We start from the raw sequence: 27,847 nt of genomic DNA, 5'->3' as shown, positions 1-27,847 counted from the left end.
TAGGGAGAAAGAGAAAGACCTGCAGCACCGCTCCACCACTGGTGAAGCTCCCCCTGTAGGGGGGATGGGGGCTTGAATATGGTCTTGTGCATGGTAATGTCTGTACTCCACCTACCAGATGAACCTGAAACCACTAATCAAAATACTGTTCTGTGCTTCCGGTTTCTTCTTTTTTGGGGGGAGGGGGCGGGGTGGGTGGTGATGGTGTTGCCAAGTGTTGAACCCAAGTTGGGAAATGTGTTCCACCACTGAGCTACAAACCCTCTCCTCTTCAGTTTCTTATGTAAAATGAAGAAATGCTGCACTTTAAAGGTCTATTAGAGAGGCAGTGGTTGGTGGCGCACCCAGTTAAGAATACAGAGTATTGGGAGTCGGGCGGTAGCACAGTGGGTTAAGCACAGGTGGCACAAAGCACAAGGACCACCTTAAGGATCCCAGTTCCCTAGCTCTTCACAGGCAGTGAAGCAGGTCTGCAGGTGTCTTTCTCCCTCCCTCTCTGTCTTCCCCTCCTCACTCCATTTCTCTGTCCTATCCAACAACGACAATATTAATAACAACAGCAATAATAACTACAGTAAAACAAGGGCAAAAAAGGGAATAACTATTTTAAAAATATTTTTTAAAAAACTCCCTCATGTACTGAGCGCTCAGACAGGTGTACCACCACCTGGCCCCCTAATTAATTAAAAAAAAAGAAGAAGAAGAAGAAATACATTGTATGAAGTGCAAGGACTCATGCAAGGATCCAGGTTTGAGCCCCCAACTCCCCACCCGCAGGGGGACACTCCATAAGCTGTTAAGCAGGTCTGCAGGTGTCTTTCCGTTCTATCCAATTAAATGCGGCGGGGGGGGGGGGGGGGGGGGGGGGGGGGGGGGCACCGGGAGCAGCGGATTTGTAGTGCTGCCACCAAGCCCCAGTGATAACTCTGGAGGCAAAAAAAAAGGTCTAGTGGATGAAAAGGATGAATTTATGTTGGTCATATAAAATATGTATGTGGGGCACAAGTGACACTTAGAACTCATAACTTCAGACAATTCCCCTGATTATCCTTGGGTTCTCTCGTTTTTTTTAATGAAAGAGTCTACAATACTGCTTACTCATGTGTGTCTGGGATCAAACGGGGCCTCTACAAAGAACATGCACTCCATCCTTAAGCCTATTTTTTTTTCTTTTTAAAAAATATTCTCTTTTGTTGTCCTTGTTTTATTGTTGTAGTTATTATTGTTGTTGTTAGATAGGACAAGGAAATGGAGAGAGGAGGGGAAGACAGAGAGTGGGAGAGATAGACACCTGTAGACCTGCTTCACCGCCTGTGAAGCGACTCCCCCGCAGGTGGGGATCCTTAGGCCAGTCCTTGCGCTTTGTGCCACCTGCTTTTAACCCGCTGCGTTACCGCCCTACGGGTCCCCCTAAGCCTATTTTTTAACCCAGGATGTGGGACAGTGGAAAAAGTGTTGGACTCTCAAACATGAGGTCCAGAGTTTGAGCCCTTAATAAATCTTTTTTTTAAAGGTGGTGGGTGGTAAGGTGGATCAGGCGGTAGCGCAACGGGCAAAGCGCAAGGACTGGCATGAGGATTCCCGTTCAAGCTCCGGCTCCCCACTTGCAGGGTAGTCGCTTCACTGCCGGTGAAGCAGGTCTGCAGGTGTCTATCTTTCTCTCCCCCTCACTGTCTTCCCCTCCTCTCTCCATTTCTCTCTGTCCTATCCAACAACAACGACAGCAATAACAACAAAACAACATGGGCAATAAAAGGGGAAATAAATATATAAAAATAGGATCATCGAATCTCTACAATTACGGAGATGGAGATTATTTCTCAAAACCAAAATAACTTTTCACTGTCAGTTCTCTCTTTCCTTCCATCTCAATATTCTCCCAAAGTTTCCTTAATTTGTAGTAAAAATGTCTGCTTTCCAGAGCAGCATGTATGTGTGTAAAGTTGTAACTCAATCTTTTGATCTCTAGAGGGCAGTATGAATAAGCCAACGACAAACAAAATGCAACCCCACACCAAATGATGAAAGGGAAATAGTAAATGTTCTAGTATCCTTTACACTGAGATTATTGATGAGCCATAAAATACAGGTATACTGTTTGTTCCATGAGTTGGGGGAGAGGTCCGACTAGGCCAAGGAATCGCGAAGTCATTTCCGCCCTTATTCCTAGATAAAAGACTTAGATTTAAGCGCTTACCCTAAAAAATAAACTGGGTGACCTGTAGTTAGAACACAGTCGTAGAGCCAGGGAACGGGAAAAAGCCTGCAGACTCAGGATGCCGAGCTGCAGCAATTGCACTTCGATCTCAGCTGTAGGGGCGGAGCGCGTGCATTTCAAAATCTCCCACCTGTGACCTTCCACTGTCCAGATTCTGGACATAGGTGAGCTTCCCGTCCCTCGTCCAGAGTGGGAGGAGACGCTCAGCCTGCGGCTAAGCGCCCCACCAGCCGCAGCCTCCAGGAGGCGGGCAGAGCTGCGCGGAGACGGCCCGCGGCCGGCCAATGGCTGGCGACTAGGCCCGGGGCGAGAGTGGTCCTGGCAGCCGCCTGCGTCACCGCTCGGGCCCCGCCCCTCCGCCTGCAGCCCGGGCAGCGCGGGTGAAACTGCCATCAGCACTGACCGCGCGTGGAACCGGGTAAGCGCCGGGGCCCGGGCGGGGGCTGGACGTGAGCACGGAGGCCGGAGTAGAAGGGAGAAGGAAGGGCTGGTAACTCTGGCCGGAGCATTGGCTCCCAGTGGTTTTGGGAACTTAGAAGGATAACAAAACTGCTAACACCTGCTCCTTGGGTCGTGAAATGTTGCTACAAGGGCCCTTGTGTCAGATATCGAGCAGTGACATAGGATGCTGCTGGTGGCCCAGTGCTGGGCTCCTCATGAAAGTGGGGAGTGAAAGGTGCCACACACACACAGGTGGGTAGCATCCGTTTTGCTGCAGAAAGCTTCCCCTCTCAAACTTGGTTCGCCTGCTAATTAGCCCTACCTGCACCACTCCAGTCTAGTTAAAGTGGATAAGTGGATGCTGGGACTGACAGCAGATGAAGGGTGAGGCCCAAAAATAAAATCCATACTCCGGTGTACACACACACACCCTTACCTTCCTGCTTTTGTTTTTGGATTCTCAGGTAGAGACGGGACACAATGAGGTTTTACTGTAGAAAGCAGTGTTTATTATGCCAACAGACCCAGCCAGACTCGTGTCCACAAAAGACAGGGCACCAAGCACAATGGCACTGGCCCTTTTATACAGTTATCAACTTTCCCATAATAACTCACAGCTGCAAGACTGACAGATTACTTTTTCTTTTGTATGTATAGAGAGTATAACTTGTTTGGATTATCAGAAGACTCTTGGGCAGAAGTAGCAGATTCTAAGGCCACTGACCAATGCCACTTTGATTACAGCAGTAGAAAGCCCTGTTTATGCTGGGAGGAGGAGGTTGATTGCTAGCTACTGCATTTTTCTTTAAGAAGTTAACACTTGCTTCTCTCTTAAAAAGTTAACCCTTGCTTGCCTCATTGTGAACAAGAAACTGCTACAAAATAGGGGGGGGAAATTACCTTCTGTAGACCATCCATTAACTCCTTGATTTGCTGAGCTTACTAGAATGACATAAGCAAGGTAGGATGTTTATGTCCATCCACTTCTCAGCTGAGTTTTTTTTTTTTTTTTTTTTTTTTTTTTTTTTTTTTTTTTTTAGCGTGGGTAGAGGAAGAAGAAGAAACTGAACTGAAAGGCCTTCAAAAACAGTGACTTGTTTAAGACTTGTTTACTCTCCACAGCAGTTGCACTAGTTAGATCTCATTTCATAGGTGAAAGTGCAGGTTCAGTGAAGCCTGGTATCTTTCCCAGGGAACAGGTCGAATTAGTGACAGACATTTTCACAAACCTAAAGCAGTTTTATTTCAGAATCGACACTCCATTCCTTTAGACTGCCACTTTGTTGTTAGTTAGTCTGCTCCCCATTGGCTTTTCTCTACTGACTGAAGAAAGAACAAACCAGCAAATTGAATCATAGAATTTCCTTTCTGGTATTGTTCTCTGGGGTGGACAAAATAGAGGGCAGAGAATGGGAGATAAGTGGTTTTAGGGATCTTTTCCCACAGCCCCTATTCCCTATTATCCTATCAGCTCATTAAAAAAAATTTTTTTTAATTCTTATCTGTTGGATAGAGACAGTCAGAAATTGAGAGGGAAGGGGGAGAGAGAGAGAAAGAGACACCTGCAGCATTGCTTCACCACTTGTGAAGCTTTCCCCCTGCAGGTGGGGACCAGGGGCTCGAACCTGGGTCCTTGAGACTGTAACATGTGCGCTCAACCAGGTGCACCACCACCTGGCCCCTATCTGTTTCTTAAGTACTTGACTTTTTCCTCTAAATATTCATTTGGATGTCCCACTCCCCTCCGTAGGTCTTAACTACTGCAGAAAAAAAAAAACTTTCAGGGTACACCTGGTTGAGAGCAAAAGTTATAATGCAAAAGGACCCAGTTTCAAGCCCCTACCCCCACCTGCAGGGGGAAAGCTTTATGAGTGGTCAAGCAGTGTTGAAGGTGTCTCTCTATCACCCCCTTCCCTCAATTTCTGGCTATCTCTGTCGAATAAATAAAAAAAGATAATAAAAAATTTTCCAGGTGGGGGAGATAGCATAATGAGATAGCCTCAGTCCTGAGACTCTAAAGTCCCAGGTTCAAACCTCTGCACCACCACAAACCAGAGCTGAGAAGTGCTCTGGTAAAAATAAATATTTCCATAAATTGGAGAGACAGCATAATGGCTATGCAAAATGCTTTCATGCCTGAATCTCCAAGGTCCCAGGTTCAGTCCCCAGCACCACCACTAGGCAGAGCTAAGCAGTGCTCTGGTAAAATAAATAAATCCATTACTGCCCTCTGTTTTTCTCCCACCCATTCCATTCAGTTGATCTAATTATGCCTCTTGCAGGATTCTCTGTTTTAATTTCCCGGTCTTCTACCTACAGGCCTGCCACCATGCTACTGTTGTCCAGAACTGTGGTCCCAGGGCTTCACCTGGCCTGCAGGTAAGCCATCCCATCTTAGGGACATGTCTCCCAATCCATATCTCCTCCTCCATCTCTTTATGACATCTTACCTTATCTGCCAGATAAGATAGTTGATATGGTGGGGGGAGGAAAGGGAAAACCTACTTTGTCCCCCCACTCCCTGGGGAAACTTAAGTACCCTCTGAAGGAACCAAAGGTCAGCCAGAGAGAGGTAGATCCCAAGGCATCAATGACCCTTCCTTATGATTGGGAGAAGTATGCTAAGACCTCTTACTTCCCTGCCCCGCTTCCCCCCCCCTCTCTCAGACTCAAATCAACCTCAAGGATCTGTGTTCGGGTCTGCTCTACAAATGATTCTTTTCAGCCTGAGAGACCCAGCCTTGCCTTCACTGGTGATCAATCCAGCACCAGGAGATGGAAAGTCATGGGGACCTTGCTAGGCCTTGGTGCTGTCTGGGCCTATCATGACCACCAATGCAGGGTAAGTGGGGAAGGAAAGGAGGAAAGTGTACTGTGGAGCTCTCCAGGCAACCTGAACTCGTGTGTCTTCACGCACAGTACAGATGGAATCTGCTGCCTCCATTTCCCAGTAGCCACCACTTTGTGAGTTGAGGGGGCAACCAGAGAGATTTCTTATTAATAGTCTGTTATCTTTTGCTTCCCCCCTGCCCTGCCTGCAGGCCACTCAGGAGTCACCACCAAGAATATACACAAGGGAGGAAGTGAGTTCCCACTGCACCCCAGAAACTAGGGTCTGGGTGACTCTGGGCAGTGAGGTCTTTGATGTCACAGAATTTGTGGACCTGCACCCAGGAGGGGCATCGAAGATAATGCTAGCAGCTGGGGGTCCTCTCGAGCCCTTCTGGGCCACCTATGCTATTCACAACCAGTCCCATGTACGTGAGATACTGGCTCAGTACAAGATTGGGGAGTTAAGGCTTGAAGACAAGGCACCCACCACCCTAAAGACCTCTGACCCTTATGCTGATGATCCCAAACGTCACCCAGTCCTGAAGGTCAACAGCCAGTGCCCCTTTAATGCAGAGCCACCCCCTGGGCTGCTGACAGACAATTACATCACCCCCAATCCTATTTTCTTCACTCGGAACCATCTGCCTGTACCTAACTTGGACCCAGACACCTATCGCCTGCATGTAGTAGGGCCACCTGAAGGTCAGTCATTGTCCTTATCCCTGGAAGACTTGTACAGATTCCCCAAGCATGAGATAACAGTCACTCTGCAGTGTGCAGGAAACCGCCGCTCTGAAATGACTCGGTTCAAAGAAGTAAAAGGTCTGGAGTGGAGAACGGGGGCGATTAGCACTGCATGCTGGGGTGGGGCCCGGCTCTGTGATGTCTTAGCCCAGGCTGGCCACCAAGTCTGTGAAAATGAGGCCCACGTCTGTTTTGAGGGATTGGACTCAGACCCCACTGGGACTTACTATGGAGCATCTATCCCTCTGGCTCGTGCAATGGATCCAGAAGCTGAAGTGCTGCTGGCATATGAGATGAATGGGGAGCCTCTGCCTCGTGACCACGGCTTCCCCGTGCGGGTGGTGGTTCCTGGTGTGGTGGGTGCCCGCCATGTGAAATGGTTGGGCAAAGTGAGTGTGGAACCAGAGGAAAGTTACAGTCACTGGCAGCGGCGGGATTACAAAGGCTTCTCTCCATCTGTGGACTGGGACACTGTTGATTTTGACTCTGCTCCATCTATTCAGGAACTTCCCGTCCAGTCAGCCATCACAGAGCCCCAAGATGGAGAGACAATAGAGACAGGAGAAGTTACTATCAGGGGCTATGCATGGAGCGGTGGTGGAAGGGCTGTGGTCCGGGTGGATGTGTCTCTGGATGGGGGCATAACCTGGCAGACAGCTGAGCTCAATGGAGAGGAGCAGCGCCCCCGAAAGGCCTGGGCCTGGCGGTTATGGCAACTGAAAGTCCCTGTGCCTACTGGGAAAAAAGAACTAAACATTGTTTGTAAGGCTGTAGATGACAGCTACAATGTACAGCCAGACACTGTTGCCCCAATCTGGAACCTCCGAGGTGTGCTCAGTAATGCCTGGCACCGTGTACATGTCCATGTGGCCAAATGAGTGAAATGAAACCATTTATTCCTAGAGCTAGCCTGCCTCTTTTTTCTTCAGAGAACCGCTCACCTCTGGCTTAAGGAACTGAACTTGAGACCTCAGGCATCAAAGTCTTCTTGCATAAACATTATGCTGTCTTTCTAGAATCAGCTTTCCACCCATCCATCATTTTTTGGTTTTATTGCCACGGGGAAAAAAAAAAAAAAACCTTTCCCTCCATCTCTCCATTTCATGGATTACAACCCTGAACTGTGCCTTCCTAAGTCTGCCTCATACTGTACATCCATTGCATATTTCCACTCAGGCACTGTCCTTCCTTTGACGCTGTTACACACCCCACCAGGAGGTGAGAGCTGTTGGAGCAAGGGGCTAGATGTGAGCAATGTCTTTCTGCGGACACGCACTATTTAGTGCTTTTCGTGTGTCAGCTCCACTTCTAGTGCCTAGCACCACCACTGAGGCCTTGTTTGCTTTTATTCTTGGATTCTTTAATGTATATAGAGGGTGTAAGAAAAGTATATACAATTTTCTACTGCCTCTCTGGTTGCCAAGATTGTGAGGGGTGCAATACTATCTCCTTGTATAGTTCTACGTCTTTTTTTCTCTTTTTCTTTAATCTTTATTGATTTATCGGATAGACACGGCCAGAAATTGAGAGGGAAGGGGGTAGACAGGGAGAGAGACACCTTCAGTACTGCTTCACCATTTGTGAAGCTTTCCCCCTGCAGGTGGGGACCAGGGGCATGAACCTGGGTCCTCATGCACTGTAACATGTGCGCTCAGTCAGGTGTGCCACCACCCGGCCCCCCAGTTTTACATTTCTAAACACACCAATAAAGTATATTTAAGATTACAACTCTGAAAAAATATTGTGATTTTGAGGGCCTCTTGAACAAGAAAAGGAGTATGTTGCAAGAGAAAGGTATGCTGGTACAGGACTCAGTAGATAAATCGAAACGAGAAGAAAAACAATAAACAGGTGCAAAAAGGTCAAGAAGTGGGGCTTTCTTTTCTGACATCTGTCGTTATCTGCCTTGCTTAGGTAGTTTTCCTCAGGATCTATCTTCCTGCCACCCAGGAAGTGGGGGTGGAATTGACACCTTTGAGCTTCCCCCCCCCCTACGCATTTGGTAGGAAAGCTAAAGAATGTCTTAGGAGGGACTGGTGCACAACTGGCATTCGGGGCAGATGTGTCTGGGTGTGTGGGGCATTCGATATGCACCTAGTTTTCAGATTAGATGTAGATGAAGGGGGCAGTCACTGTCACTGGGGTTGGCGACCGCGCCTTAGGGATTTGAATCTTTCGGTATTCGGCTACTCTCCCCTAGCTCCTCTCTCTTCTTTTCTCAGCAGTCTACCCGGCTTAGAAGCGCTCGGTGTTCGGCCAAGCCTCCTGTCGCCTGGTAGTGGGACCGGAAGTTGTCCGGGGGAGGGGGGGAACGACTGTAGTGGGGGGGTTGGGGGGGCCGGTCCCTCCACAGGTGAAGCCGCTGATGGAGATGGAGCCACCGCCGCTGAGCACCCGGGTCCCGGCTCCGGCCTGGTTGCCGCCGCCTCAGTGACCCCAGTGCCCCCGCACTGGGCCATCCGGGCCAGAGTGGGGGACCCCCGCCGCCCCGCCCCCCTCTCCCCCAACACCGTCCCTTCTCCCTCGCTCCCCCCAGCCTGCGCGCGCGCGGAGCTGCCTCAGGTGAGTGAGGGGCGGGGCTTGGGCGAAGCGCGGGGGCGGGGCCTGGGCACGGGGCGGGGCCTGGGGGCTTGGGCGTGAAGCGAGGGGAGACGTGGGGGTGGGTGCTGGCGGCCGGGGGGGCTGCTGGGTGGGCTTCAGCCGGGAGCTGGCCGGGAAGAGTTTGGTGCGAGGCCACAGGATCGGGGTGGGGGGGGGAGGTAGCAGGGACCTAGGGGTCCTAAAAAGGCGGGAGACGTGTCAGGGCAAGGATGGTGGACAGGCGGGAGCCGGCCAGACAGGGGCAAGAAAGAGGGACCCCGGACTGGGGAGAAGTGGAGAGGACACCTGGGCTGGAGGGGGGCGGCGAATGGCTAGAGAAGGTTGGAGAGAAAGACGTAGGCCTGGGAGGGAACGAGCAGAATGGGAGAAGAAACTTAGGGTGGCGCGAGAAGTGCTGTCTGGGGTTCTGTGTGGAGTGAGCAATCGAGGGAACCGGAGAAGCAAAGCTGGTAAGGTGACTCGCTGCCTGTGAGCCCTGAAAGAGAAATGGAGCTAGGGGATGGCCAGACAGGCTTTCTGAGGGAGTGACAGACTTGTGAAACAGATCCAAACTAAAACATTCCTCCCACCCACTCCCACCCCTTTGATGCTAGGGTTATATAGATTCTCAATTTTTAACATTTTCGGTTGATTTCTGTTTTGCCAAAATTGTGACCGATTCTGGTTCATGGACCTTTAGATACAGAAGGTTTAGGAAATAAGATGCCTATTTCCTTCTCCAAAGTTAAAAAAAAAAAAATTATTGACCCTGCATCCAGGAAGATTCTATGCATTACCAACTATTGATAAATTATGTCCAGTTTCGCATATCTACTTCTACTCTTCTCTCTTAAGTAAAACTGTCAACTGTTGTCACTCTTTTTAAGATTTGTTCTTTATAAGAGGAAAGAGGAGGGAGTCCGGCGGTAGCGCAGCGGCTTAAGCGCAAGTGGCGCAAAGCGCAAGGACCGGCGTAAGGATCCCGGTTCGAGCCCCCGGCTCCCCACCTGCAGGGGAGTCGCTTCACAGGCGGTGAAGCAGGTCTGCAGGTGTCTGTCTTTCTCTCCCCTTCTCTGTCTTCCCCTCCTCTCTCCATTTTTCTCTGACCTATCCAACAACGACGACATCAATAATAACTACAATAATAAAACAAGGGCAACAAAAGGGAATAAATAAATAAATAAATATTAAAAAAAAAAAAAAAGGAGAGAGGATGAATGACTAAGAACCAGAATATCGCTCTGGCACGTGACACTTGAAGACTCACTGCTTTATCCATTGTGCCACTTTCCAGGCCACATACTGTTGTCACTCTTACCAGCCCCTACCTACATATTTGACAGCTCAGTATTTGTAGTCTTCCCAGTCTGAGCCTATCTTCTGCTCACCATGCACCCTCACTCAACCCTCACCCCACCCCACCCCCCACAGAATTTCCCTGGGACTTGTTCATACTTGTGGGATTCCACCTCTCCCAGTGAATTTGTTGTTTCTTTTATGTTGTGTTGTTTTGTTTGAGTTTGAGAGAGAGAAAAGAGGGAAAGGAAAAAGAGAAGGACTCTACAGCACTGATCCACAGTTTGTGAGGCCTACTCTGTATGATCCTCCCATGTGGTGGACAGGGGGGAGCTCAAACCTAGGTTCTTACACATGGCAAAATTCTATCTACTGGGTGAGTTCTTAAAGCATCATTCGTGAGCTTGATATATTCCTGGCTCACATATCCACTCTAGGCCTTCCACGATCATGACAGAAGACCCTTGAAGCCCAGCCATCTCTCCTTACTGATGTTCACTTTGTGAAGACACATAAACAGACATTTAAAAATATTTCCCCTAGGATATTCCCGCTTCAGATGGTTCAGAGTCTGAGGATAAGACCAGCTAAAAGGACAAACTGACAGTGTGTGGAAGTATAGCATATTGATTGGTAGGGGGTGTGAACTGCCCAATTAGACTCCCTCATCTCATGCATCCATATGTGGATCTTGCTTTGTGGTGTGCAAGGAACTAAAATCTTCCTCATAAAGGGCCTAAAGCCAGAGAATCCAGACAGCTCCCTGGGTCATGAGAACAGACAGAAGAGTGGCTCCTGAGATAAAAATAAAGTCTTTGCAGAAGAAAATAGCCTTACCACTGAAAGCAGGAGAGGTCTCAACGGAGCTTCTGGGATGGGCCCCAGGGTGGTGGGAGCTGGCCTCAATTTAGCAGTTTCAGAATCCTATCTTGCCCTAGTCAATAGATGCTGAGGTCTTGAGCATAAAACACGATGTCTCTGTGGTCTTCTGGGTGTAGTTAGTTCAACTGTGGCTTCTGGTAATTCCCTTCCTGTCAGTGACAGTAAAGCATGTTTCAGGACTTGGTTCAGAAATGAGCCCTAACTCATAGTTTGAATCTGCAGCTCACACAGAATAGTAACGCAGCTTTCCCACTGCAGCCTACTCTCCCCACGTCCACAAAGGGATTCTTGCTTTCCAGACCTGACCACCTCAACATACACACAACAGCCAAAGAAACATGAAGTTAGATTATTAGCAGACAGATATACCTAGCCTCTTTCACTCTGTAGAAAGAAATTAAAGTGTGGGCTCCTGTGGGTGTAAATAGTGACACAAGCAGAGGGGGTTTTGTTGGCACCTTGACCTTGCTAAAGGCTGTAAATCCCAGACTGCTGACTTGCCGCGACAGAAGAGTTCCAACCAGGTTGAGCGTACATGTTACAATCACAAGGACTCAGGTTCAGCCCCCAGTCCCCACCTGCAGGGGGAAAGCTTCATGAGTAAAAAAAGCTTCATGACTGAAAGCTTCAGTCCCCACCTGCAGGGGGAAGCATAGCTGCAGGTGTCTCACTGTCTCTGCCTCTCTCCCTCTCTGTCTCCCCAACCCTCTCAATTTCTGGCTGTCTCTATCCAATAATAAATAAAGATAATAATAATAAAAAGGATCCAGGTTCAGACCCGTGGTGCCCACCTGCAGGGGAAAGCTTTGCAAGTGGTGAAGCAGTGCTGCAGGTGTCTCTTTCTCCTTCTCTATCACTCCCTTCCATCTCGATTTCTGGCTGTCTCTAGCCAATAAATAAATAAAGATAATGAAGAAAGAAAAAAAAAGGGGAGGGGACAGACTGGGCGGTAGTGCAACGGGTTAAGCACATGTGGCGCCAAGCGCAAGGACTAGAGTAAGAAACCCTGTTTGAAGGGGGTTGCTTCACAAGCGGTGAAGCAGGTCTGCAGGTGTCTTTCTCTCCTCTCTGTCTTCCCTGCTCTCTCAGTTTCTCTCTGTCCTATCCAACAATAACGACAGCAATAACAACAACAATAATAAAAACGACAAGGGCGGTAATGCAGCCGGTTAAACACGTGGCACAAAGCGCAAGAACCAGCATAAGGACCCCAGTTCGAGCCCCCGGCTCCCCACCTGCAGGGGAGTCGCTTCACAGGTAGTGAAGCAGGTCTGCAGGTGTCTATCTTTCTCTCCCCCTCTTGGTATTCCCCTCTCTCCATTTCTCTCTGTCCTAACAACGACAACATCAATAACAACAATAAACTACAACAATGAAAAACAACAAGGGTAGCAAAAGGGAAAATAAATAAATAAGGGGAGAGACTGGGTGGCGGTGCACCTGGTTGAGCGCACATGTTACAATGCAAAAGGACCGGGGTTCAAGCCCCTGGTCCCCACCTACAGGGGGAAAGCTTCGCTAGTGATGAACCAGTGCAGAAGACGTCTTTATCTCCCCCTATACTCTCAATTTCTTGATTTCTCTCTCTCTCTTTTTTCCCCTTGCCTCCAGAGTTATCACTGGGGTTCAGTGCCAGCACTCCGAAGCTACAGCTCCTGGTGGCCTTTTTTTTTTTTTTTTCATTTTATTGGATAGGACAGAGAGAAATAGAGAGACACACACGCCTGCAGACCTGCTTTACCGTTTGTATCCCCACCCACACCCCACCTCACCCCCCGCAGGTGTGAACCTGAATCCTTGTGCAGGTTCTTGCATTTAGTACTATGTGCACTTAACCAGTTACAACACCACCTGGACCCTCTGACTGTCTCTACCCAATAAACAAAGATAAAACAAACAAACATCAAATTAGCAGCAGGTGGTGATGCACCATTTGAGCGCATAAGTTACAATGTGCAAGGACCTAACGGGACACTTCATGAGTGGTGAAATTGGGCTGCAGGTCTCTCTCTCTCTCTCTCTCTCTCTCTCTTCCTCTCTAAATATCTTTCGGCCCTATCAAGTAAAAAAGAAAAGGAATTGGGCAGTGGTACAACCAGCTGAGTGCACATATTACCACGTTACCTGGATCCAAGCCCCCAATCCGAACCTGTAGTGGTGGGAGGGAGCTTTGTGAGCAGTGAAGCAGTGTTGCAGGTACCTCTCTCTTTCTCTCTCTTTCTCTTCCCTCTTGATTTTCTCTGTCTCTATCCAATAACTAAATAGACTATTAAAAGAAAGGAGGGGGAAAAAGGTAGCCTGTAGCAGTGGATTCCTTGTACAGGCACAAAGCCCCAGTAATAACCCTGAGGGCAATAAAAAATCAAGGGAGTCGGGCAGTAGCGCAGTGGGTTAAGTGCACATGGCACAAAGCGCAAGGACCAGCTCAAGGATCCCGGTTTGAGCCCTTGGCTCCCCACCTGCAGGGGAGTCGCTTCACAGGCGGTAAAGCAGGTCTGCAAGTGTCCATCTTTCTCTCCCCCTCTCTGTCTTCCCCTCCTCTCTCCATTTCTCTCTATCCTTTCCAACAACGATGACATCAATAACAATAATAATAATAACTACAACAATAAAAAACAACATGGGCAACAAAAGGGGAAATAAATAAATATAAAAAATAAATAAAATATCAAATTGACTCCCTGCTCCCTCTTTCCCATCCATGCCCTAACATACAACAAAATAGCAGTGACCTTGTATAGCCTTTTTATAAATACAGGGCGTATATACTCAAGAATCTACCCCCAAATGTAGAAAGTATCATCTGGTTTGCATCACACCTAGTGATTTAAACTGTTTGGCCCTTTTCTTACTTCCTTATGTCCTGAAATAAGACATGGGAGGGGTACTATTATGTCTCCTCCCACCCATAAACCCTGGCCTTCTCTCTCCACAGTCTACATGGGACAGGGAAGAGCAAAGAACAAGAGAAAAGATGCAGCATCAATCTCAGATCTAAAAGGAGACAATGAGGTGATATTCTTCCACTATCCAGATGTGTGCCCAGATTTTTACCCCTTCTTATAGTAAATAATGGCCACTCCTAGGGTGACCTAGGAGTTCATCCCCTTTTGCACTGATTCCTAAGCATTTGGCCAATAAAGTCTGTCTGACTCCATCTGTGTTGTATATAGACAGAAGGTCAGCCATCTTCTTTTTCTGCTGAAAGACAGACACATAAGCTGGGGGGGTGGGGGGGATGGGTGGATTACCTCCCAAGGGCACAGGGCTGGCCCTAGAGATCAATTCAGAGCTGTAAACTGCTCAGCGACAAGGTCTGTGTCTTCAAAAGGGCATGTAGGCAGATGCAGAAAAATGACTGATTCTACCTCTTCCTTCAACTCTTTGCCCTTCCCCTTCCCATTTGTGCAAAGCCCTGATAGAAAGCAGAGCTAGGGGAGTCGAGTGGTAGGTAGTGCAGCGGGTTAAACGCAGGTGTCACAAAGCACAAGGACCGGCGTAAGGATCCCAGTTGGCGAAGGAGGTCTGCAGGTGTCTGTATTTCTCTCCCCCTCTCTGTCTTCCCCTCCTCTCTCCATTTCTCTCTGTCCTATTCAACAATGATATCAGTAACTACAGCAATAAAACAACAAGGGCAACAAAAGGGAATAAATAAATAAATGTGTTTTAAACATTTTTATTTATTTATTATTGGATACAGACAGAAATTGAGAGGGGAGGAGGAGATAGAAAGAGAGAGAGACAGATAACTGCAGCCCTGCTTCACTACTCATGAAGGTTTCCCCCTGCAGATGGGGGCCAGGGGCTTGAACCTGGGTCCTTGTGCCCTGTAATGTGTGCACTTAACCAGATGTGCCACCGCCTGGCCCCCTAATTATTTTTAAGAAAAAAAAAATTTAAGTAAAAAAAAATATTAAAAAAGAGAGAAAAAAAAGCAGAGCTGAGGGCTGGGTGGTGGCATATCCAGTTAAGTGTACACATTATCACGCACAAGGACCCAGGTCCATACCCTTGCTCTCCACCTGCAGGGGCAATGCTTCATAAGTGGTGAAGCAGATCTGAAGGTGTCTATCTTGCTCTTTCCCTGTCTATCTCCCCCCTTCTCTCTCAATATCTCTCTCTGCTATCCAATAAAAATGGGAAGAAAAAAAGGAAGAGAATGGCAGCCAGGAGTGGTGGATTCCTAGAGCCAGCACTGAACCTCAGTGATAATCCTGGCAGCAATTAAAAAATAGAAAGAAGGGCCAGATGGTGGCGCACCTGGTTGAGTGCACATGTTGCAATGTGCAAGGACCCAGGTTCAAGACCCTGGTCTCCACCTGCAGGGGGAAATCTTTGCAAGTGGTGAAGTAGTGCTGCAGGTGTCTCTCTGTCTCTCTCCCTTTCTATCCCTGCCTTCCTCTCAAATTCTGGCTGTCTCTATCTAATAAATAAAGGTAATATTTTTTAAATGTTAAAGAAAAGGAAGAGAGAGAAAGAAAGCAAGCAGAGCAGATAAGAGAGGAAGATGCTATGACTGGTTTATCTGTAGCAGCTGAACTGTTCACTCTCAAGGCAGGTGGAAGTTGTCTCATTCAGGGGCCAGGTGGTAGTGCACCTGGTTGAGCATACATGTTATAATGGGAAAAGACCCCAGTTCAGTCCCCAGTCCCTGCTTTCCAAGTGGTGAAGCAGTGCTGCTCTCCCTCCCTGTCTCCCCTACCCTCTTAATTTTTGGCTGTCTCTAGCCAATAAATAAAGGTAAAAAAATTAAAAACATAAAAAGAAAGTTGTCTTATTCACATCCACTGGACACTTCAGATCCCAGGTGCCAAGAAAGACCAGAGTGGGGGAAATTCCACCTGGTTGAGCACACATGTTACAGTATGCAAAGACCAGGGTTTGAGACCCCAGTTCCCACCTGTGTGGGGGGGGTGTCTTTGCAAGTGGTGAAACAATGCTTCAGGTGTCTCTCTTTCTCTTTCTTTATCCTCCCCTACCCTCTCAATTTCTGGTCTCTATCCAATAAATAAATAAAATTTTTTAAAAATTCCACTTCTTCTTGTTACAGTTTAAACATTACAATCAAATGGATGACAGGGTGGGAAACTGGAAGCTGACAGAGCCCTGGACTTGCGTTCCTGAGGCTCCCAGTTGTTCCCTGGTGCTGCATGTTCCAGAGTGATGGTCTGGTACTTTCTCTGTCCCTCTCACTCCCTCAGAAATAAGTCTTTAAAGGGCAGGTGGTGGTTCAACTGGTTTAGTGTACACGTTACAATGCTCAAAGATTTGGGTTCAAGCCTGTGGTCCCCACCTACAAGGGAGAAAGAAAGCATCTCAAACAGTGAAGCAGTACGGCAGGTGTCTATCTCTCTCCCTATTACCCCCTCTCCTCTTGATTTTTCTCTGTCTCTATCCAATAAATAAGTAAATAAATAAAATAGTTTTAAATAAATAAGTTTTTAAATGAAATAATAAGAAGAACCAGTGGTGATGCACTCAGTAGAGGGCATGGCAACACCATGTGCCAAGGGCCCAGATTTAAGGACCCAGGTTCAATGCACTGGTCCCCACCTGCATTGAGGAAGCTACACAAGCGGTGACACAGAGCATCACTATGCTGCAGGTGTGTATGTGGGTGTCTCTCTCCCTCTTTATCTCATCTTCACCACTGTAAGCCAGAAATACAGACAAGCCAGATTTAAGCCAAGCTCCCACTGGAGGAAGCTGTGTGTCTCCTCCCTCTTTTAATACTTTTTTTAAAAAAAAAAAAAAGATTTTATTTATTGATTGATGAGAAAGACAGGAGGAGAGAGAGAAAGAACTAGACATCACTCTGGTACATGTGCTACCGGGGCGTGAACTCAGGACCTCATGCTTGAGAGTCAAGTGCTTTATCCACTGCGCCACCTCCCGGACCATATTAATACATTTTTAAAAAATAAATGTTTTTTTTTTCCCTTTTGTTGCCCTTGTTGTTTATCATTGTTGATATATTGTTGTTGTTATTGCTTTCGTTGTTGGATAGGACAGAGAGAAATAGAGAGAGGAGGGGAAGACAGAGAGGGGAGAGAAAGACACCTGCAGACCTGCTTCATCGCCTGTGAAGCGACTCCCCTGCAGGTGGGGAGCCAGGGGCTCAAACCAGGATCCTTATGCTGGTCCTTGTGCTTTGCAGCATGTGTGCTTAACCTGCTGTGCTACTGCCCGGCCTCCTTAAAAATTTTTTTGTTTGGTGGGAGAGGGGCAGGAAAAAAAAAAAATTTTTTTTTTAATTTTTTTTCTTTTATTTATTTACTGGATAGTGACAAATTGAGAGGGGAGGGGGAATAGAGAGGGAGAGAGACAGAGAGACACCTGCAGACCTGCTTCACCACTTGTGAAGCTTTCCCCCTGCAGGTGGGGACCAGGGGATTGAACCTGGGTCCTTGTGTTCTGTAATGTGTACACTCAACCTGGTGCACCACAGCCTGGCCCCTAAAAAATCATGATTAGAGAGAGACAGCCAGAAAGAGAGGGCAGGGAGAGATAGAGGGGTGAGAGATAGAGAGACACCTGCAGCCCTGCTTCACCACTTTTTTTTTTTTTTTGCCTCCAGGGTTATTGCTGGGGCTCCATGTCTACACCACACATCCACTGCTCCTGGAGGGTATATTTTCCCTTTTGTTGCCCTTATTTTATCATTGTGGTTATTATTGTTGTTGTTTTTATTGATGTCATTGTTGTTGGGTAGGACAGAGAGAAGTGGAGAGAGGAGGGGAAACGGGGAGAGAAAGACAGACACCTGCATACCTGCTTCATCGCCTGTGAAGTGACTCCCCTGCAGGTGGGGATCCGGGGCTTGAACCAGGATCCTTCCGTCATTCCTTGCATCATTAACCCATTGCGCTTAACCCATTGCGCTACCGAGCTACTTCACTTCACCATTTTTGAAGCTTTCCTCCTGCTGGTGGGGACCTGGGGCTCAGACCAGGTCCTTGTGCATTGCAACATGTGGACCAACACCTGGCTCCTCTTTTTTGTTTGTTTATGAGAGAGAGGGAAGACAGAAGCCAGAGTCACTCTAGCATATGCCATACCAGGAACTGAACTCAGGACTTTATGCCTAAAAGTCCAGGCTTCACCTACTGTGCCACCTGCTGGGCTACGTGTGTGTCTCACTGTCTGAAAATGTCAGCCCAAAGTAGTGAAGCCCCACAATAAGGGCAGGGGGGAGTCTTGTAAATCAATGTGCTTTCAATAAAAACACATACATGATTTCCAATTTTGGAACCTCAGTGGTTTAAAAAGGATTCTTTGGAAGATTTGAAGTATTTTATCCATCTTATTTCAGGCTCAGGGCCACTGAAACTTGGAAACCAGAGGAAACTTGGCTGCCTTGTTTGTCATCAATAATTAGAGGGGTGTGTGTGATCAAATCTAGTACCTGACACATACGAAGCACATACTCTGCTACTGAGCTGTATCCCAGCCCCTTGAATACAGGTGGTCACTGATGTGTGGCCTACCCGTGGAAATTAAAACTCCAAATTGGTTCTCACCTGCTGCTCTTCGGCAAGTATTATGGGGAGTCTGTCTAGAAGAAATGCCCAGCCTGTTCAGATGTGAGGTTGTGTTAATGAGAGGAAACCAGGGCCACAGAATTGGGATAGTGCCAAGTAGACTCAAGAGTAGGGAAGAAAGTCTCTCTCCAGAGATTACAATGGTCAACTTTTCCCCCCTCCTCACAGAGATACTTCTCAAATTGGGAGACTGGCTATTTCTAGTTGCTTCCTGGGCCTTTGCTGAACTGAATTTACAGTATATACGTGCCTACCTCTATCACTGAATGACATCTGTGTTTCTATAAAACCAGTTTCTGGGCCAGTGAAACAACTCACTTAGTGCGTTGCTTTGTCATGTGCATGACCCACGTCCAAACTCAGCCCCCACTGCATTAAAAGAAGCTTCTGTCCTGTGGTCTCTTCACAGCCCCCCACCCTGTCTCTTAGCTTCTGTCTTTATACTATATATAATATAACATAATGTAATGTAATATAATATAATATTATATCCCCAAGATCTTTGAGCCAAGCCTGTCTTATGTAACTCCTGTACCTCCTCCCCCCCCCCATGGTGTGTCTCCAGTTGGCACTGCTTAATATGACCCAGTTTCTCTAAGAAGACACTAAGATCGGCCTTCCTGGCCTGGCAGGGGAGGAGGAGCTTTGAGGGAATAGGCAGGTTGGGAGGGAGACCTGAGCTGTGAAGTATATCTACTGATTTGTACCTGGCTTTCAAAAATACTAGGATCAGCAACAGCGGGATCTCAAAATCCTCTGGCTCCCGGGGTTACCAACCTGGCATTCAGACTGGTTGGAGGCAGCTGGGGACTGGTTTTGCCCCAGATGTGTCAGGGAGCACCTGTTATGAACAGTTAAGAAGCAGGAAACTCAGTTTACTAGCAGGAACAAAGTCCAACTCAGAAAACAACTTCTTCAGACCATTCTGGAAATTGTTTTGGGGCAATTTGGGCAGGTGTCCAAGAATGAAGTGTACTTGCTGAGCCAGTGCAAGCTGAACAGTAGGCTTCAACTGGGCTAGTGCTAGCCCAGCCCCTAGTGTACATACGTGTACACACACACACACACACACACACACAATCATATTTTCCTAGTTCTCCCAATAGAGTCTGCTCAACTTGTTCTTTTTTAAGTAGCAGACACCATTCCCACAGGGATCACACTAAAGGAAAAGAGGACCAATGTTAGGGAAAAACAGGAAAAGTCTTGAGGAACCTTGCTTTTGAAAGGAAGCGGGATGGTGTGGTTGAAAGAGCACATGTCAGAAAGGGAGGAAACTTGTGTTTTTTTCTTGTTCCACTTTCACTAGGAGCCCTGAAACAAGTCAGTTAACTACTCTGAATCTGTTTCTCCAAGCAGAAAATGGGGGGAAATCCCAATCACTTCTGCTCTCCCTACACCAGTGTATATGGGGAAATCCCAATCATTTCTGCCCCTCCTACACCAGTGTATATGTGTGGGAGAAGTTGTGTAGGCATTTGAGATTTGCAGTAGCTTTGAAAAATCCCAAAGGGCCATTATGGAGCTAATGATTTGGAAAGGAAAGGGTCCCGTGAGTATTAGACCACTCTCCATCTTTGGATCTCTGACCACTGCAAGTTTTCTGGCTAGTTGCAGAGGGTGGGAGTTAACTAACTACTGTGGACTTGGGTTCTAGTCATTACTCCTAAGGGAATCTTCAAGGAAGATTAATATTGTGGCTTGGTCTAATAGTCTGATCCCAAAGCTCAATCCCTGCCAGAGAGACTGTCAAGAAAAGAAGGTTTGAAAATAAATGTAGTGGTGGAGGGGTAGATAGCATAATGGTTATGCAGAGAGACTCAAGCCTGAGGCTCCAAAGTCCCGTCCTCAATCCCCCACATCCCCATAAACCAGAGTAAAGCAGTGCTCTGGGAAGAAAGAGAGGAGAGGAATGGGGGTAGGGAGGAGGGAAGGGGAAGGAGGAAAGAAAGAAAAAGAAAAGAAAAGAAATGACTGGAGAAATGGCCCAAAATGGCAGAACATAGGGCTTTCATGTTCAAGGTTAATGGTTCAATCCCCAGCACCGTATGTACCAGAATGGTGCCCTGGCTTCTCTCTCTTTTTTCTGCCTCCTTTAAAACTCTCTCTCATATGTAATAAAATATAAATCTTAAAGAAGAGAGAAAAAAATAGCTGGGGAGACAGCATAATAGCTATGCAAGACTTTAATTCCTGAAGCTCTGAGGTCCCAGGTTCAATCCTCAGCACCACTGAGCAGTGCTCTGATCTCTCTGTATCTCTTCATATCTCTCATTTAAATAAACAAAATATTTTTTCTTTTTTTATATTTATTTATTTTCCCTTTTGTTGCCCTTGTTGTTTCTTATTGTTGTTATTGATGTCATTGTTGTTGGATAGGACAGAGAAATGGAAAGAGGAGGGGGAGACAAAGAAGAGGAGAGAGAGATAAACACCGGCAGACCTGCTTCACCACCTGTGAAGCGAGTCCCCTGCAGATGGGGAGTTGGGGGCTTGAACTGGTATCCTTACGCTGGTCCTTGCGCTTAGCGCCACGTGCGCTTAACCCCTTGCACTACCGCCCGACTCCCATAAATACAATATTTTTGAAAAATGTAGACAAAATGTTTTCTTCTGGGGGTCGGGCGGTAGCGCAGCGGGTTAAGCGCACTTGGTGCAAAGCGGAAGACCGGCTTAAAGATACCTGTACGAGTCCTCCCCCACCCACCTGCAGGGGTGTCTCTTCACAGGCGGTGAAGCAGGTCTGCAAGTGTCTATCTTTCTCTCCCCCTTCTGTCTTCCCTTCCTCTCAGTTTTGACTCTGTCCTATCCAACAACAATGACAGCAATACCAACAATAACAATCGAAACAACAACAATAAAACAACGACAACAAAAGGGAAAAAATAGCCTCCAGGAGTAGTGGGTTCTTGGTACAGGCACCGAACCCCAGCGATAACCCTGGAGGCAAAATAAATATTTTTTTAATTAAAAAAAAATATATGGGCGGGGGAGACAGCATAATGGTTATGCAAACAGACTCTCATGCCTGAGGCTCCTAAGTCCCAGGTTCAATCCCCCAGCACCACCATAAGCCAGAGCTGAGCAGTACTCTGATGTTTCTCTCTTGTGTGTGTCTCTCTCTCTGCATCTCTCTCAAAAAATAAAATTAAAAAAAAGGAGACTCTCAAGCCTGAGGCTCCAAAGTCCCCATTTTGATCTCCCACATCACCATAAACCAGAGCTGAGTGTAAAAAAAAAAAAAAGTTTCCATATTAAAAAAAATGTTTTCTTTTCTTTTCTTTTTTTTTTTTCTTTGTCTCCAGGGTTATCGCTAGGGCTCAGTGTCAGCACTATGAATCCACTGCTACGTGCAGGGGTAGATAGCATAATGGTTATGCAAAGGGACTCTCATGCCTGAGGCTCCAGAGGCTCCACAGTCCCAGGTTCAGTCCCCTGCATCACCATAAGCCAGGCTGAGCAGTGCTCTGGTAAAAACAAACAAACAAACAAAAAATCTAATCTAAATAAATGCTAAAAGCACAGTCCATTCCCCTCAGCGCGCATGCGCACGCACACACACACACACACACACACACACACACACAAGAATCCACTGCTCCTGGCAAACATTTTTTCCATTTCATTGGATAGGACAAAGAAACTGAGGAGGGAGGGGGAGATAAAGAGACAGGGAAAGAAAGACAGACACAGGCAGACCTGCTTAACCACTGTGGAAGCATCCCCCTACAAGGATCCTACTTGAAAGGATCCTTGTGCACTTAACTGGGTGCACCACCACCGGGCCCCCTCTTTTTTCTTTCTTTCCCTCTTCAAGTTTTTCCCCATTTTACTTGACAGGACAGAAAGAAATTGAGAGGGGAGGGGAGATAGGGAGAGAGAAAGATAGACACCTGTAGTACTACTTTTCAACTCATGAAGCTTCCCTCCTGCACGTGGGGAGCCAGAGCTTGAACCTGGGTCCTTGCACGTGGTGATATATGTTTATAAATGGGTGTGCCACTGCCCAGCCCCCAAAACATTTTCTTCTGTATCTAGTCTTCCTAGGAGAAAAGAGTTGAGCTTAGGAGGTTCTCTCTCTCTCTCTCTCTCTCTCTCTCTTTTTACCAGAGCACTGCTCAGCTCTGGCATATGGTGGTGCAGAGGATTGAACCTGGAACTTTGAAGCTTCAGGCTTGAGAGTCTTATTAATGCTATCTACCCTGAGACTCCCTAATGAAAAGCAAAGGAAAGGGGTCTTGAGAAATGAAGGAAATTCTACATTTCAGACTTTCTCATGAAAATTTTTTGTTTGTTTTTCTTTTGACTAGAGTACTGCTCATACCTGGCTTATGATGTTGCAAGGGATTGAGCCTAGGACCTTAGAACCTCAGGCATTGAAAACCTTTTGCATATTTATTATGCTATCTCCTGACCTCTCATGAAACTTTTAAAAGGAATATGATGTTCCTCAATATTGGATAAGTGAAGAAAAGACTTAAAAATGGGGTTCGGGCAGTAGCGCAATGGATTAAGCGCATGTGACGCGAAGCGCAAGGACCAGTAAGGAACCTGGCTCCCCACCTGCAGGGGAGTCGCTTCACAGGCGTGAAGCAGGTCTGCAGGTGTCTATCTTTCTCTCCCCCTCTCTGCTTCCCCTCCTCTCTCCATTTCTCTCTGTCCTATCCAACAACGACATCAATAACAACAATAATAACTACAATAACAATAAAACAAGGGCAACAAAAGGGAAAATAAATAATAAAAAAAGAAAAGACTATAAATAGATACATTCCTTCTCTTCAACATCACCCAGCCCTATTGCTATCACTGTAGTGTAACAAGTAAACCAAACTGTCATCTATGTGCCGCCAATCCTTCAAAGAGACCAAGAATCCTGGTGGCAACTCAGGAAATCTGCCTTTAGGGTATTTATTTTTCATTAGATGACTGATGAAAGCAATTCTGGATGTATGTAAATTTGTATCAAGTAGACTTTTTTTCCCATCCTCCCATAGGCTCCAAAGGAGATCATTCATTGCAGCAAATTATCACTTTTAATTGTTCTCAGTTCTTGATTGTTTAATACTTCACTGCCAATTACTTCTTGCCTTCCCTCAAAAAAATCAATGTCCCGGGAGTCAGACTGTAGCGCAGCAGGTTAAGTGCACGTGGCGCCATAAGGAACCCGGTTCAAGCCCCCAGGTCCTCACCTGCAGGGAAGTCGCTTCACAAGCGGTGAAGCAGGTCTGCAGGTGTCTGTCTTCCTCTCCCGCTCTGTGTCTTCCCCTCCTCTTCATTTCTCTCTGTCCTATCAACAACAACAACAATAATAACTACAACAATAAAACAACAATGGCAACAAAAGGGAATAAATAAATAATAAAAAAACAATATCCCTCCTTAAAAAAATAATAAGAAAGAAAACTAATTGTCAAGAAGGTTGGGAAGTCACTTAAATGTTTAATTTGTTGATTACACCTTCAGTAGGGGACTCATTACTGGACCCTGAAGTGAGCTGTTCTCCAGCTACTTCTTTCCGTTCACCCTCCTTGCACACACTCTCACACACACACCACCAACCACCACCACCAAAGCCACTTGAATGACTGAATCAGTCTTCTTTCTCTTATTACTACCCCAAACTTAACAAGGAATAGAGCCCCTATGGGACTATTTCTTTGCCTCCTGAGCACGAAGGTATAAGCTGTCTCCTTCCCTCCACTGTTAGCTCTGCCTACAGGGGGAGGGTCTACTCTCAAAAATAAAAATCATCTGGAATAAAACAGTGTTTCCACCTCAGAGACTGGGAAAGCCGGCACAAGCTGTAGGTTGGAAAAGACCCTAGGGTTGTAAGCTGGGGGCCATAGTCTTTGCTCTCGGGTTGAGTATAAGATTTTTCATCTCCAGAATAGAGTACACTTAGGTGTTCCTTTCAGTTTCTTTGCCCCTCTCTCTCTCTCTCTCTCTCTCTCTCTCTCTCTCTCTCTCTTTTGCCTCCAGGGTTATCACTGGGGCTTGGTTCTGGCACTATGAATCCAATTCTCCCAGAGGCCATTTTTCCCCCTTTTTTTTTTTTTATTAGGACAGACAGATTGAGAGGGGGAAGATAGAGGGAGAGAAAGATAAACACTTGCAGATCTGCTTACTGCTAGTGGATTGTATCCCCTGCACGTGGGGATCGGGGCCTCAAACCCAGGTCCTTGCACATGGTAATATGTGCATTTAACTCGGTGCACCACCATCCGATCCCCTCTCTTCTTGTTTTGTCTTTGTGTGTGTGTGCAACCATGGTTATTGCTGGGGGTCAGTGCCTGCATGACCATTATTATTTTTTTAATAACTCAATTTTTACATGACCATTTTTTAAAAAAAAATTATTCTCTTTTGTTGCCCTTGTTTTATTGTTGTAGTTATTACTGTTTTCGTCATTGTTGGCTAGGACAGAGAAATAGAGAAGGGGGAAACAGAGAGTGGGAGAGAAAGATAGACATCTGCAGGCCTGCTTTACTGCTTGTGAAGTGACTCCCCTGCAGGTGGGGAGCCAGGGGCTCGAACCGGGATCCTTATGCCGGTCCTTGTGCTTTGTGCCACGTGCGCTTAACCCACTAAGCTACGGCCCGACTCCCCGTGACCATTTTTTATAGAAGCAGAGAGGGAGAGAAAGGAATGGGGAGACAAGAGCACCATATATATATAATTATTTATTTTCCCTTTTGTTGCCCTTGTTGTTTTATTGTTGTAGTTATTATTGTTGTTGTTATTGATGTCGTCATTGTTGGATAGGACAGAGAGAAATGGAGAGAGGAGGGGAAGACAGAGAAGGGGAGAGAAAGACAGACACCTGCAGACCTGCTCCACCGCTTGTGAAGCGACTCCCCTGCAGGTGGGGAGCCGGAGGCTGGAACCAAGATCCTTCCTCTGGTCCTTGCGCTTTGCGCCACGTGCGCTTAACCCACTGAGCTACCGCCGGCTCCCAAGTGCACCATTTTTTAATAGAGGGTGAAACAGAGATAGGGAGGTAGAGAGAGACAGAAAAGAGAGACACCTGCAGTACAGCTACACTGCTTGTGAAGCATCTCCCCTGTAGGTGGGGACCTGGGGCTTAATCCCATGTCCTCATACGTGGTAACATATGTACTTTGGCAAGTGCACCACCACTCAACCCTTCCTCTAGGTTTCTGGCTCACTCCACAATGTTAGAGAGAAACCTCTTTTCTTTACAGATCTGGCTTCTAATAGCAGCTCTTTTTTCTCTTTCAACAGAGTGTTCTTCAAGATGGACCTGGAAGACTGCAATGGCCGTCCCTATATGTCTGGTATGCCCTCACATGCATTCTGTTTATGGAGCTGGGAGCAAACACCTTCCTATGGTGCAGGGCCTAGCACAGACACGACTCTCACATTTGGTAGTGTGTGCTCGGGCGCATTATTTTGGTCATTTTACATTCCCTAAATAGTGGTTTTCTTCCTACACTTGGGAAATAGGAGAAGGGACTAGGAGAGGAGTGTTAGGGGAGACTACAAGAGAGATTCAGAATAACTTGAAGCAAAGACATGGTCGGAAAATGTTGTTTCTTCTATGCTCTGAGGTCACCAGCTAAACATGACATTCTGTCCCAGCCAGGCAGAGTGGAGTAGGGTTTCAAACCTTAAAGACCTGCAGGAGCCAGGTGGGTATGCCAGTGAACTAGGTTAAGATAATGTTGGTGAACAGAAGAGATTGTGGGGATTGGCATCCTCTGAATAGCACCTGTCCTTCCTCGAGTCAGTGCCATGCAGGAATGTGTGTCCGATACAGTTAAAACCTCCAGTGTTTCAAGAGAAATTAAAAATCCAGACTTTCAAAAAAAAAAAAAAAACCAATTTATTTATTTTTAACCTTGTAAGTTGTAGTTAGTTATTAACATGAGAAAGAGGAAAGAGAGAGAGAGAGAACTAGTGATTGAGGATAAAACACTCTATCCATCATGCTACCCCCCCCCAGGATACTATTTATTTATTTTTACTCAGACCTCCACTCAACTCTGGCTTATGGTGGTACCAGGAATTGAACTTTGGTCCTCTAATGATTTATTTAGTAACAAGGGGTTGAAGTCAAACCCAGAGGTTCATGTGTGCATGATACTGCTGAGTCATCTCATTGACCCAGATTACAGTCTGTTCACATCTGTCTCTGTCCCTATGTCTATCTGCAGTTAGAGTCAGAGAAAGGAGAGAATGGGACCAGGTGGTGACACACCTAGTTGAGCGCACATGTTACAGTGCACGAGGACCTGGGCTCAAGCTCCCACTCCCCACCTGCAGGGGGAAAGCTTCATGAGTGGTAAAGCAGTGCTGCAAGTGTCTCTCTGCCTCTCTCTTTCTCTATTTCCCCCTTCTCAATTTTTGGATGTCTCTATCAAATAAATAAATATAACAATAATAAAATTAAGGGTGGGAGTAGATAGCATAATGGTTATGCAGAGAGACTCATGCCTGAGGCTCCAAAATCCCAGGTTTTATTCCCCGCACCACCATAAGCCAGAGCTGAGCAGTGCTCTGGTAATAAATAAAAATAAATTTAAAAAAATAAATAAGAGGGCGGAGGGTAGATAGCATAATACTTATGCAAACAGGCTTATAATAACCTGAGGCTCCAGAGTTCCAGGTTCAATCATAAGCCAGAGCTGAACAGTGATCTGGTTAAAAAATTTAAAAAATAAATAAGAAAGAAAGAAAGAAGAAGAGAAATACAGAGAGAATGACATCAAAGCACTATTCTGCCATCTGTGGAAATCCACGAATTTTCATTTCTTGCTAAAATTTATTTATTTATTAGAGAGAGAGAGAGAGAAAGAAAGAAACAGAGAAATCAAGAGGAAAGGGAGAAAATAGAGAGACAGAGACAGAGAGACACCTGCAGCCCTGCTTTACCATTTTTCAAGCTTTCCCCCTGCAGGTGGGGACCGGAGTTTGAACCATGATCCTTGCACACTGTAGTGTGTGCACTTATCCAGGTGTGCCACCACCCAGTCCCCCAGTTTTCATTTTTAGTAATGGAGATGAAACCCAGGACCTCATGTATAGAGGGCATGCACTCTATTGTTTCACACAGTCCAGGTCAAGAAATTCAAATTTTATATGCAATGTCTCTATTTAAAAATAATTATTTTGGGGGAGTCGGGCGGTAGTGCAGCAGGTTAAGTGCACGTGGCATGAAGAGCAAGGACCAGCATAAGGATCCCGGTTCTAGCCCCTGGCTCCCCACCTGCAGGAGAGTCGCTTCACAAGTGGTAAAGCAGGTCTGCAGGTGTCTATCTTTCTCTCCCCCTCTGTCTTCCCCTCCTTTCTC

General features: G+C 46.6%; 1 protein-coding gene and 1 long non-coding RNA gene across 3 annotated transcripts; both read left to right on the top strand.

The window, feature by feature from the left end:
* The first annotated feature begins 2,539 nt into the window (after window positions 1-2,539).
* Window positions 2,540-7,139, top strand: SUOX (sulfite oxidase). Its single transcript, XM_007533350.3, has 4 exons — window positions 2,540-2,636; window positions 4,979-5,038; window positions 5,327-5,501; window positions 5,701-7,139. Exons 2-4 carry the CDS (start codon window positions 4,989-4,991, stop codon window positions 7,111-7,113), a joined length of 1,638 nt encoding a protein of 545 aa, XP_007533412.1. The 5' UTR covers window positions 2,540-2,636; window positions 4,979-4,988; the 3' UTR covers window positions 7,114-7,139.
* A 1,223-nt stretch (window positions 7,140-8,362) lies between these two features.
* On the top strand, window positions 8,363-20,742 carry LOC132539492 (uncharacterized). 2 transcript variants are annotated; one of them, XR_009550816.1, is made up of 3 exons: window positions 8,363-8,797; window positions 13,929-14,005; window positions 18,306-20,742. It is a non-coding gene; the product is annotated as an uncharacterized LOC132539492 (long non-coding RNA). The 2 variants fall into 2 exon arrangements; XR_009550815.1 differs by lacking the exon at window positions 18,306-20,742 and having other exon boundaries at window positions 13,929-14,148.
* Window positions 20,743-27,847: the final 7,105 nt, after the last annotated feature.

Source organism: Erinaceus europaeus, chromosome 7, assembly GCF_950295315.1.
Source record: "Erinaceus europaeus chromosome 7, mEriEur2.1, whole genome shotgun sequence".
NCBI classification, from domain to species: domain Eukaryota; kingdom Metazoa; phylum Chordata; class Mammalia; order Eulipotyphla; family Erinaceidae; genus Erinaceus; species Erinaceus europaeus.
Note: the sequence above shows the minus strand (reverse complement) of the source record. Positions and strands in the feature narration are given on the sequence as shown.